The sequence below is a fragment of the Mytilus californianus genome, unplaced genomic scaffold (genome assembly GCF_021869535.1).
Source record: "Mytilus californianus isolate M0D057914Y unplaced genomic scaffold, xbMytCali1.0.p SCAF_2, whole genome shotgun sequence".
Taxonomy (NCBI): domain Eukaryota; kingdom Metazoa; phylum Mollusca; class Bivalvia; order Mytilida; family Mytilidae; genus Mytilus; species Mytilus californianus.
The window spans coordinates 8,530,778-8,544,936 of record NW_026262668.1 but is presented as its reverse complement, the minus strand read 5'-3'; the positions used below and the strand labels follow the sequence as shown (position 1 = coordinate 8,544,936).

At 32.5% G+C, this 14,159-nt stretch overlaps 1 protein-coding gene across 1 annotated transcript in view; it reads right to left on the bottom strand.

The window, feature by feature from the left end:
- The window catches only part of LOC127727848 (nuclear GTPase SLIP-GC-like), a 199,256-nt gene that overhangs the window by 112,185 nt on the left and 72,912 nt on the right, over positions 1 to 14,159 (bottom strand). Inside the window, exons 4-5 of the mRNA XM_052234963.1 lie at positions 11,221 to 11,433; positions 2,442 to 2,624 (exon numbers count right to left, since the gene is read on the bottom strand). Coding sequence (XP_052090923.1) covers positions 2,442 to 2,624; positions 11,221 to 11,433 — 396 coding nt within the window. The remainder of the gene's footprint in view (positions 1 to 2,441; positions 2,625 to 11,220; positions 11,434 to 14,159) is intronic.

Sequence of the window (14,159 nt, the reverse complement as noted above, 5' to 3'; positions counted from 1 at the left end):
ATAAATATTTTACTTTTTCTTATTATATGTTTCATAAGGAGTCCATCATTTTGATTGGCAGGCAACAGTGACCCAAAACAAAAACATTTAATAGAAATTAAAAAATGTAACGACAATGTATAAGAATTGAAGGTTTTTATAGGGTTGTAAAGTAATGAGACATGTACTGGTACATATTTGTGTGCTTCATACAACACTTTTACATCACAATATAACTACAGAGAAGCATCCAATTATTCTCTAAAATTTAATTTGAGCAGTTGTTTTAAAAAACTAGACTACAGACCACAATGCTCTCGGGTGTTTATTATTTCTAAAGAATTATTGGCTTGTATGAGCTAACAATGGTTAAAAATCATCAATACTTTTGAATTAAAAGGAGATTGAAACTAAGCCAGGGAGAATATTATTTATGGAATCAAAAATATACAGGGTTTGAAAATAGCACTAGTCCTATGACAGGGGCTAGGTTTCTAACAACTGGACTTGTAACATTTGTGTCATGAAAAGCCCATCATGATAGCAAAAAAAAAATGTTGTGCACTTATTTTTTGTTTAATAAGAATAGCTTCTATTTTGATACAACAAATTAGAATTGTTGTACACTGTATTTAATCGCATATCAAATAAGCTTGATTTTAAGTTGGCAAGTTAATAACAAAACAACATAAGCTCTGAGCGAGCTTTTGAATTTATTTATTTTTAATTCCAATTCTTTATTACCTTGAACTTTACAGTTCATTGGTGTCAATATAAAATTTCAAACTAAACAAGTAGACAGAGAATGTAATGTTATATTGTTGTTTCTGATTTCAAATGCGGTAAAACTGTATTTAAACTAATCCTCATCCGAACTTCTTTACAGCTTAATTTAAAGACTCATGGCAATTTAAAGCTAGACATGCTGATATTGTTTAAGACCATATTTTGACTCGAGATGATTTTAATTGTTTTGATTGGTGGACTGCTGCTTCATTGACATACCCCCAAATCTTCCTCTTATTCATATTATAATCTTTCCCAAGAATTTGACATATATTATTCATGAAATCAAACTCTTATGTTAATGATTACAGTTGAAGAAAACTTTACAAGGATTTTGAAATTTTTCATATTTTTTTATCTAGCAAAAATGATTGAATCTATATTTGAAAGACCTTTTTATTCATATCACAAATTTCCAACATCTACCAAAATTACAGATTTAAAGCAAGCCACTCAAAGCATTTATAATCTGGTTAGTAAATGTTGGGAAATACCACATAATGTTGTAGAAACCTTAAAGTATAGCTGTGATGATTTTTGTACAGATTTAAAGACCTTTTGAAAACAGGCCTTCAGTGTGTAATAAATTTATGGAAAATTGGAAATATTGGTGCTGTCAGAAAATCGGATTCAAATCAAATTTGATAAGGGATGAATGATAACAAAAATGAGAATTGACATGCATTATGTTGACACCAAATGGGTCAGTCTCCTTGAGATTACTCACTGTACAAAATTTTATTGACTTAATTGTTGAAGTCCTCACAATAGCTTCTAAATGAGGAACAGCAGAAACAGTGCTATGTGTTTAATTTCTTATGATTTAATTAGACTTTTGTCCAGTGTATATATACCCAAAATGTGAGAATCCAATGTACTAATCTTAAGGGCATAATAGTTGATGTGTGTGAGAAACATAAATCGGAGCATCTTGTATACTAAATCATGTTCAATGTTGATGACAGCATGTAATTTGCTTTGAAATAGAATACAGTAGAGGGGCAATAAGTATTTTTAGTCTGTGCGTCCATCTGTCAGTTGATTAAACTTTCCAATATCAGGTTAAAGTTATTTGTTAAGGTAGTTTACTATGAATTTTGGTCAAATCAACTTGAAAGTTATTATGTTCATTATGATGTGAACATTTTAACTATATGCTAAATTACGGTTTTAATTCCAATTACATGGTTAATTGAACATAGAAATGTGATAGTGAACATAAGTACATTCTCAGGTTAAATGTTGGTTTAGGTAGTTTACCATAAAATTGTTAGTCACATCTTCTTAAACTTCCATTAGTACACATGTTCATTGTGAGGTGAACTTTTAAAATTAAATGGCAAATTAGGATTTTGACCCTGATATCATGTTCACTGAACACGGACATAGGATAATGTAAGTGCAGCATGGAGTTCTATGGACACACATTTTCTTGGGTTTTTCTTCTGTTTAAGGGTTAGTTTCATGATAATGACAAACCAAATAATGAAAAAGAGCCATATGCTTGTTCGATTTTTTAGTGTCTAAGGTCAAACTGTCTATACATTAAATTTATACATCTGATATCTCATAGCTTTTAATAACATACCTTTTAGCATAGACCAACTACTACCATGTTTACTATGACTGTTGTGACTAGCATATAACTTTTAAGATTAAATTAATGTTTAACTTACTTCCTGTGCTATCCTATCTCTAGCTGCATTTGCATCACCAACTCCTGGCAAGTCTACTAATGTACACCCAGTAAAAAAGTTTGGAATTCTTATCGTCACAGACTTTATGATCGGCCATAAGTGTTGTCCTTCTTCCTCAGTACCTATTATATACTTTTCTATATTACAACTGAATTCTTGTAGCTGAAATGATGAGGGTGTATTGATATGTGAGTATAACTATTACCTAAAAAGATACCTTAAAAAAGATTATCTTATAGTTATTTATTTTGGACAACTAATATAGATAAATGTGGATAGTGTCCACATGTGGACACAGATGATGCCCCCGCTTGCATATCATATAGATATAAAGGGACATAACTGAAGAACGGTAAAAGTGACGCTACCAAAATTTGAACTTGATCTGAGTTTTGTGGTAATAAGCATTGTGTGTAAGTCTCATAACATTTGGTTGAGGCTAACTAAAGAAGAGAACAGAAACTAAAAATTCAGTAATTTTTCTATTTGTAAACACGCACAACTCTGGAACGGTTGTGTATAAGTTTTATAACATTTGGTTGAGACAAACTAAAGTTAGAGAATGGAAACAAAAAAATCAGCAATTTTTATGTTTATAAAGGGACATAACTCAAGAATGGTAAAAGTGCGTCACCAAATTTCGTACTTAATCTGTATTAAGTAGTAATAAGCATTGTGTATAAGTTTCATAACATTTCGTTAAGGCAAACTAAAGTTAGAAAACGGAAACAAAATATTTGTACTTGATCTCAGTTTTGTGGTAATGAATATTGTGTATAGGTTTCATAATGTTTGGTTGGGGCAAACTTAAGTTACAGAATGGAAACTAAAAATTTTGCAATCTTTCGATTTATAAAGGGCATAACTCAATAATGGTTAAAGTGACACTACCCAAATTCAACTTGATCTTTATTTTATCAGTGGAAGTCAAAATTAAACATTGCATTGTATAAAGCATTGATTGCAGTTGATTCAACTATAATCATGGACAAAGGAAGATATCTTCAATTTTAAAAATTACTTGATATTAAGAGGAAAATAAAAAATTTTGCAATTTTTCCATTTATAAAGGGGCATAACTCTAGAACAGTAAAAGTGACACCACCAAAATTCAAACTTGATCTGTGTTTTGTGGTAATAAGCATTGTGTATAAGTTTCATAACATTTGGTTGAGGCAAACTTAAGTTAGAGAACAGAAACTAAAAATTTTGCAATTTTTCCATTTATAAAGGGGCATAACTCTAGAACGGTTGAAGTGACGCCACCAAAATTCAAACTTGATCTGTGTTTTGTGGTAATAAGCATTGTGTATAAGTTATATAACATTTGGTTGAGGCAAACTCAATTTAGAGAACGGAAACTAATTTTGGTACGTACGTACGTACATACAGACGGACAAGGGTAAAACTTAATGCCCCAACGACTACGGCGGGGGCATAATAAAAACACAACATATGTTAATTCAACAGTAATGTTAAGGAATCTCCAAGAAATAGAAAATATTTTATTGATATTGAATAAATACATCATCACATGCAGTTTTGTTATTTGATTACATGTATTTCCATCTACTTACAAGATAATTTTTACTTCAGGTAGATTAATCAATGAGTGATTAATTTCTCTTAGAAGAAAAAAGGTCCCAGTGAATAAACTACACAGAGAACAATAGCTATTGTAATTATTCAACGGGACAATTGAACTGAAAAAGTTTAAATACCTTGACCAAGAGGAGATGACTCTGTAGAAGAGTTTCGTTTGGGTAGCAAAAATTGTATAACTATTAAAATTATTAAAAAATCGATTTCAGGGCAATAAGTCCTATAAAGTAGTCTGATGATTTCACTCATTTTTATTAACTTGTACTGGTAAATCTTACATGCTCATCATTATTGCATTTTAATGTTTTTCTCTATCTACTATAGATTTGACAAAAATGCAAAAAATGGGTAAAATTTATCATTGAGTAGAAATAACTCATATACAGGATTGGTTGACAATTTTTGCTATATGCTGGATCTCACTATACACTATATTTTTTGCAAATAAAGCAAAAATGGGTAAAACCATCTTTCAAGGGCAATAACTCCTCTAAAGGGACAGTTGATCAATTCAACCATGTCTATCTATTATAGACTTATTCATAGATCTTATCTTGCTGATCTGAATTCAAAGTTTCTGTCTATCTATTATAATTTTCAAAAATAAAAGACAAAAATGAAAAAAAAGCAAAATTCGTCATCTAAGGACATTAAAGTTGTCTGACAGTTAAGATGTGAATATATGTAGATAGATCTAATAAATCTGAACATTTTGGCCCCTGTCAGATTTTCTCTATCTATAGTGGTTTTCAAGATAATAGAAAAAAACTTGTATTTTACCCCTTTGTTCTATTTTTAAGCCATGTCGGCCATGTTGGTTGGCAGGGGGGGGGGGGGGGGGGGGGGGGGGGGGTCATCAGATACTAGATACCCCATGGATGATTGTGGCAGAATTTGGTTAAAGTTGGCCCAGTAGTTTCAGAGGAGATGATATTTGTAAAAGTTAACAGACGACAACAGACGCTAAGTGATGGCAAAAATTTAGACTGGCCTTTTAAGCAAGGTGAGCTAAAAATGGGTAAAAATAGTCATTCAAGGGCAATAATTCCTGTAAGGGGTCAATAGATAATTTCAGCAGTCTTGACTTATTTGTATATCTTATTTTGCTGAACATTTTTGCAATTCACAGTATATATTTATTACTATTTTCTGCAACAACAAACAAGAGGCTCTACAGAGCCAGTGTCGCTCACTTGCATCTTCAACAATGGCCACTTTTTTGTAAAAATCATCATTAAAGGGGAATAACTCTATTAAGAGTAAACTGACACTTCCCGTCATGTTTATATATTCATAGATCTTATCCTGCTGAAAATTTTTTCTTTTCAAAGTTTCTATTTATATATTAAAGTTTTCAAGATAACAGTAAAAAAATCCAAAAAAATTATCATTAAGGTCAATAACTCCAATAATGAGTCACCTGAAGATTTCTGCCATTTGGCATATTTATAGATCTTGTCTTGCTGATCATTTGTGCTATTTAAAGTTCCTATCTATCTATTAGTTTTCAAGATAATAGGCAAAAATGGGAACAATATGCACACGCTGAAATGACTCGCCTGTTTTTCTTAACATTTAATATATGTTGAAAGACTGTAACATGAAGGTTTTACTACATTTATCACACAAACTTTACATTATCAATGTTCTATGATAATGAGGTCATGGTCAGATGAACCAGGCCAGACAGACATGTACACCTTACAATCATTCCAAATATAGTTGACCTGTTGCTTATAGTATCTGATAACCTGACAAAATTACAAAACATATCATTGACCAATGAACCATGAAAATGAGGTCAAGCTCAGATAAAACCTGCCAAACAGACATGTACACCTTACAATTATTCCATACACCAAGTATAGCTGACCTATTGCTATTAGTATTTGAAAAACAGACCAAAACACAAAAACCTAACATTGACCAATGAACCATGAAAATGAGGTCAAGGTCAGATGATACAGGCTAGACAGACATCTACACCTTACAATCATTCCATGCACCAAATACAGTTGCCCTATTGCTTATAGTACTTGAAAAACAGACCAAAACACAAAAAACTTAAAATTGACTAATGAACCAAGAAAATGAGGTCAAGGTCAGATGAAACCTGCCAGACTGGCATGTACCCCTGCAATCATTCCATACACCACATATAGTTGACCTACTGCTTATAGTATCTGAGAAATGGACTGAATCATGTTACTTTAACCTTGATCACTGATCCATGAAATGAGGTCGAGGTCAGGTGAACCGTGTCTGATAGACATGTAGGCTTTTCAAGGAAGCCATATACCAAATATAGTTATTCTATTGCTCATGATAAGTGAGAAATTCACATGACAAAAAAAACTGTAATTTTTTTTTCAAGCAGCCCCTAAACCATGAAAATGAGGTCAAGGACAATGGACAATGACAGACGGAAACTTCGTAACATAAAGTATCTGCATACAAGGTATGAAGCATCCAGGTCTTCTACCTTCTGAAATATAAAGCTTTAAACAAATAGTTTACATTGCCGTCGCTGCGGCCGGATAGTAATACCTGTCTCGCATACTGTGATAAAAAGTCGCAAGCGAGACAAAAATGGGAAAAATCATCATTAAAGGGCAATAACTTCAATAAGAAATTGACTAACAATGTTGGTCATGTTGACTTATTTGTAGATCTTGTCTTGCTGATCATTTTCACTTTTAAAGTTTCTATCTATCTATTATAGTCCTTAAGATATTAGGCAACAAGAATGTGTCCATAGTACACGGATGCCCCACTCGCACTATCATTTTCTATGTTCAGTGGACCGTGAAATTGGGGTCAAAACTCTAATTTGGCATTAAAATTAGAAAGATCATATCATAGGGAACATGTGTACTAAGTTTCAAGTTGATTGGACTTCAACTTCATCAAAAACTACCTTGACCAAAAACTTTAACCTGAAGCAGGACAGACAGACGAACGGACGCACAGACGGAAAAAATATAATGCCCCTCCTCTATCGTAGGTGGGGCATAAAAACTCAAAAACTTGATAAATATCGTCATTAAAGGACAATAACTCTAATAAGGAGTCGACTGAAGATTACAGCCCTGTTGACTCATTAATAGATCCATAGATCCTGACCATTTTTGCTATTTCAAGATTATATCCAACTATTATAATTTTTAAAATATTAGGCAATAATGCAAAAAATTGGTAAAAATTGTCATTAAAGAGCAATAACTCTAATAAGGAGTTGTCTTATGAATTTGGTCATGTTGACTTATTTGTAGATCTTGCCTTGCTGATCATTTTAGCTATTTTATCTTTCTGTAAAATTCTTCATTTAAAGGCGACGACTCCCGACAATTTTGACATAATTAGAAAATAGGTAAAGCTCAACATTCTGAACATTACTGCCGAGTCAGATTTTCTCTATTCATAGCGGTTTTTAAAATAATAGGCAAAACTTGCATTTTACCCCTCTGTTCAATTTTAGCCATGTCGGCCATCTTGGTTGGCAAGTTTGGTCATCGGACACATTTTTTTATCTCAATACCACAATGATGATTGTGGTCAAGTTTGGTTAAATTTGGCCCAGTAGTTTCATAGAAGATTTTTGTAAAAGTTAATAGATGACTGAAGGCGGACGCCAGATGCCCGACCCCGAGTGATTAGAAAAGCTCACTTGACCCTTTGGGCCAGATGAGCTAAAAATGGGTAAACATTCTCTTTCAATGGCAATAACTCCATAAGGAGCCAGTTGACAATTTTGGCCATGTTGCCTTATTTGTAGATTTTATTGTTCTTAACATCTTTGCTTTTTTCAATTTCTCTCTATCTATTATTGTTTCTGAAAAAAATGTAAAAATGGATAAAAATCATCTTTAAATGGCAATAACTCCTGTAGGGTCAATTGACATTTTCAGTCATCTTGCATTAGTTGCAGATCTTATTGGCAATATCTTGTTCTTTAAATATTTTCTTAATGAAAGAACCTTAGTGAGTGCGCTCACATACCCCACGTCCCCACATTGTCATTGGAGAAATAAAATAAGTGTAAGAAAAAAAATTGTATCAGAAAAAAAATTGAATCATAATTTCCTGTCAATATGCACATCTACATAGTATGTCCTTATTATCTACACAGTTTCATGAAATTCTGTTGTGTGGTTTGAGAGGAGTTGCGATGACAAAAGGTTGCAGTAGTATATTGGGCAAACAAGTTCAAAGGGGCGTAACTCCTGGAAAAAAAATTGAATCATAATTTCCTGTCGATATGCACATCTACGTAGTATGTCCTTATTATCTGAAAAGGTTTCATGAAATTCTGTTGTGTTGTTTGAGAGGAGTTGCAATGACAAAAGGTTGCAGTAATATATTGGGCAAATAAGTTCAAAGGGGTGTAACTCCTGGAAAAAAAATTGAATCGTAATTTCCTGTCGATATGCACATCTACGTAGTATGTCCTTATTATCTGAAAAGGTTTCATGAAATTCTGTTGTGTGGTTTGAGAGGAGTTGCGATGACAAACTGTTGCAGTAGTACATTAAAGTAAATAAGTTCATAGGGGCGTAACTCCTAGAAAAAGAATTGAATTGTAATTTCCTGTCGATATGCACAACTACATAGTATGTCCTTATTATCTAAAAAGGTTTCGTCAAATTCTGTTGTGTGGTTTGAGAGGAGTTGCGATGACAAGAAACAGGACTGACGGACTGGCAGACTGGCGGACTGACGGACTGACAGACGGACGGACAGACGGACGGACAGGTCAAAAACATTATACCCTCCGCAACTCGTTGCGTGGGGTATAATTATAGTTTCTGCATTAATTGCAAAAATATGAAAAATAAATGGGGAATGTGTCCATGGGACACAGATGATGCCCTGCTTGCATATAACGTTATAAAGGGACATAAATCAAGAACGGTAAAAGTGACACAACCCAAATTCATACTTGATCGGAGTTTTGTGGTAATAAGCATTGTGTATAAGTTTCATAACATTTGGTTGACGCAAACTTAAGTAAGAGAACGGAAACAAAAATTCAGAAAATTATCCATTTGTAAAGGGCATAACTCTAGAATGGTAAAAGTGACGCCACCAAAATTCAAACTTGATCTGTGTTTTGTAGTAATAAGCATCATGTATGAGTTTCATAACATTTGGTTGAGGCAAACTTAAGTTAGAGAACAGAAACGAAAAATTCAGCAATTTTTCCATTTGTAAAGGGCATAACTCTAAAACGGTAAGTGACGCGACCAAAATTCAAACTTGATCTGTGTTTTGTGGTAATAAGCATTGTGTATAAGTTACATAACATTTGGTTGAGGCAAACTAAAGTTAGAGGATAGAAACCAATTTCGGGACATACGGACGGACATACTGAAGGACAAGGCTACGGCGGGGGCATAAAAATTGTCATTCAGGGAAAATAAGGAGTCAGTTATCAATTTTGGCCATGTTTGACTTATTTGTAAATCTTATTGTTCTGGTCTGTTTTATTTGTTCATGTTTTACTCTATCTATAATAATTTTCATGATAATAACCAATAAATGTGCTTCGCCGATATATGAGTTCTCCAACTTTTTCTGAAAATTCAAAAGAATGTACACCTTGACCTGTTGAACATATTGACCCTGACAGTTTTGCTCTTACCGCTTTAGTTTTAGAGTACATGTAATAAATTAAAAAATTCGAAAATTTGCTAAAAATGTACTTTATATAATATTTTAGGGGCATTAACTTCAAAAACAGTTCTCCAATTTTTCTGAAAATTCTATTAGCTGTAGACCATGATGTGCTAATCAATTTTACCCTGTCATTTTTGGAGATATTGGCCTGAGAACACAGTTATTTCATAATGCATTTCTTTTAAACAATAAATTCAAATTAAAAAAATGGCACCTGCTCTATCTCAAAAAGATTTTTACAGTGAAGTGTACTACTTTTGGGACAAATTATATCAAAATTATAGAAAAGTCTACCAGCTCTAACTCAAAATATGGACAATTCTATGTTTAGGGGGTCTATAATTCAGTTTGACAGCTTCAAACATACTAATTTTTTACCTATTTTGACTTGACCAAATCACTACTTTCAGTGGTTGTCGTTTGTTGATGTGGTTCCTAATTGTTTCTCGTTTTTTATATAGATTAGACCGTTGGTTTTCCTGTTTGAATTGTTTTACACAAGTCATTTTGCGGCCCTTTATAGCTTGCTGTCCGGTGTGAGCCAATGCTCCTTGTTGAAGGCCGTACTTTGACCTATAATTGTTTACTTTTTATACATTAATTGTGACTTGGATGGAGAGTTGTCTCATTGGCACTCATACCACATCTTCTTATTTATATTTACCTAAAAATTCATCACCAAATTTTTTTAACATGTAATTTTCTCTTCATGCATAAAATATAAAGAAATAAATTTGGAAAGTGTATGAAAAAAATTTGCAAGTTATGCACTGTCCACACTAGGGACTATATTTGTAGACAACTAAAATCAAACGACGATAACTGTGTCCTCGGACCTATTAAGCCAAAAGATGAATTTTACCCCCTATGTTCTAATTAAAGCAACAGTGGTCATGTTTGTTGATGGATCAAATCCCTGTATAACAATTTTAAACTAGATGCTCAAAGGATCATTCAGGTAAAGTTTGGTAACATTTGCCCCCAAATTATTTTTTATTCATCTTGATACTTTTTTGTTACATTCTTTTATGTCTTTTGTATACTGTTTTGTCATAAAAGGGCTTGAATAGCAGGTTCTCTATTAACTATATCTAGGAAGAAAGTATATGATGTGAATATAAAGCCTGCATTGTATCAACTCCAGGCGGAAGGTCTGGGGGTATTTCAAAGTTGCTGCTTTGTTTAGGGCATGAATCAAACAACAAAAAAACTCCGTCAACAATAGAAGCACACCTCCTACAACAATATTCAAGAGGATGTTCAGCTTTAATAGCCTTTTAACTGTTAAGTCATTGCTAAAGACCATAAGAATTTAAGTTGCATTTATTTACATAATATTTTAGAATGAGACATTTTCTAATGTATAATTTATCTCAATACATGGCATAATTATATAAATTTTGTTCATTTATCATGTTTATACACACTTTAATAAGCATTATGGCTACTAGTGTTTCTTATTCAAAAACATTTTGCTTACCGTATTTGATTTAAGATTTTTGATTTTTCCCAAGTGAGAAGTGATTATGTTTTCTACTTTCAAGTCATCAAGAGATGAGAACTGTCCATAAACAGCTCTCATTTTTAGGAATGCCACTCCAGCTTCAGACTGTTCATGTGGTTTAGTATTCTTCATTGTTCCATCATTCTTGGTTATATCTTTAATCAGAACATCGTGTTCTTCCTGCCATTCCTACAAATATTGCCATCGATATAAAAAAGAATAATACTCTGTTCTTTTCGTAAGATGGAAGTTTCACTCATTAAAAAGATTTCAGTTCAGTTTAATTGACACGTTACTTTTGAAAAGATTAACTTGAGGTTCCCTGTGTCACTCACCTGCATCTTCAACAATGGCTACTTTTTAGTAAAAATCATCATTAAAGGAAAATAACTCTATTAAGAGTAAACTGACAATTACTATAATGTTGACATATTTGTAGATCCTATCCTACTGATAATTTTTCCTCTTTGAAGTTTCTATCCATCTATTATATTTTTCAAGATAATAGGCAAAAAATGCAAAAAAATATGTTAAAAATTATTATTAACAGCCAATAACTCAAATAATAACAAGTCAACTAAAGATTTTGGCTATCATAGCATATTGAATAGACACCTATCTATTGTTGATACAAGTGAACATAGCATATTGAATAGACACCTGTCTATTCTTGATACAAGTGAACATAGCATATTGAATAGACACCTGTCTATTCTTGATACAAGTGAACATAGCATATTGAATAGACACCTGTCTATTCTTGATACAAGTGAACATAGCATATTGTATAGACACCTATCTATTGTTGATACAAGTGAACATAGCATATTGTATAGACACCTGTCTATTGTTGATACAAGTGAACATAGCATATTGTATAGACACCTGTCAACTGTTGATACAAGTGAACATAGCATATTGTATAGACATCTGTCTATTGTTGATACAAGTGATCATAGTATATTGTATAGACATCTGTCTATTGTTGATACAAGTGAACATAGCATATTGTATAGACACCTGTCTATTGTTGATACAAGTGAACATAGCATATTGTATAGACACCTATCTATTGTTGATACAAGTAAACATAGCATATTGTATAGACACCTGTCTATTGTTGATACAAGTGAACATAGCATATTGTATAGACACCTGTCTAATGATGATACAAGTGAACATAGCATATACACCTGTCTATTGTTGATACAAGTGAACATAGCATATTGTATAGACACCTGTCTAATGATGATACAAGTGAACATAGCATATACACCTATCTATTGTTGATACAAGTGAACAAAGCATATTGTATAGACACCTGTCTATTGTTGATACAAGTGAACATAGCATATTGTATAGACACCTGTCTACTGTTGATACAAGTGAACATAGCATATTGTATAGACATCTGTCTATTGTTGATACAAGTGAACATAGCATATTGTATAGACACCTGTCTATTGTTGATACAAGTGATCATAGCATATTGTATAGACACCTATCTATTGTTGATACAAGTGATCATAGCATATTGTATAGACACCTATCTATTGTTGATACAAGTGAACATAGCATATTGTATAGACACCTGTCTAATGATGATACAAGTGAACATAGCATATTGTATAGACACCTATCTATTGTTGATACAAGTGATCATAGCATATTGTATAGACATCTGTCTATTGTTGATACAAGTGATCAAAGCATATTGTATAGACACCTGTCTATTGTTGATACAAGTGATCATAGCATATTGTATAGACACCTATCTATTGTTGATACAAGTGAACATAGCATATTGTATAGACACCAGTCTATTGTTGATACAAGTGATCATAGCATATTGTATAGACACCTATCTATTGTTGATACAAGTGAACATAGCATATTCTATAGACACCTATCAATTGTTGATACAAGTGAACATAGCATATTCTATAGACACCTATCTATTGTTGATTCAAGTGAACATAGCATATTGTATAGACACCTATCTATTGTTGATACAAGTGAACATAGCATATTGTATAGACATCTGTCTATTGTTGATACAAGTGATCAAAGCATATTGTATAGACACCTGTCTATTGTTGATAAAAGTTAACATAGCATATTGTATAGACACCTGTCTAATGATGAAACAAGTGAACATAGCATATTGTATATATAGACACCTATCTATTGTTGATACAAGTGAACATAGCATATTGTATAGACACCTGTCTATTGTTGATACAAGTGATCATAGCATATTGTATAGACATCTGTCAATTGTTGATACAAGTGATCATAGCATATTGTATAAACACCTATCTATTGTTGATACAAGTGATCATAGCATATTGTATAGACACCTGTCTATTGTTGATACAAGTGAACATAGCATATTGTATAGACACCTATCTATTGTTGATACAAGTGAACATAGCATATTGTATAGACACCTATCTATTGTTGATACAAGTGAACATAGCATATTGTATAGACACCTATCTATTGTTGATACAAGTGAATATAGCATATAGACACCTGTCTATTGTTGATACAAGTGAACATAGCATATTGTATAGACACCTATCTATTGTTGATACAAGTGAACATAGCATATTGTATAGACACCTATCTATTGTTGATACAAGTGAACATAGCATATTGTATAGACACCTGTCTATTGTTGATACAAGTGAACATAGCATATTGTGTATATAGACACCTATCTATTGTTGATACAATTGATCATAGCATATTGTATAGACACCTATCTATTGTTGATACAAGTGATCATAGCATATTGTATAGACACCTGTCTATTGTTGATACAAGTGATCATAGCATATTGTATAGACATCTGTCTATTGTTGATACAAGTGAACATAGCATATTGTATAGACACATGTCTATTGTTGATA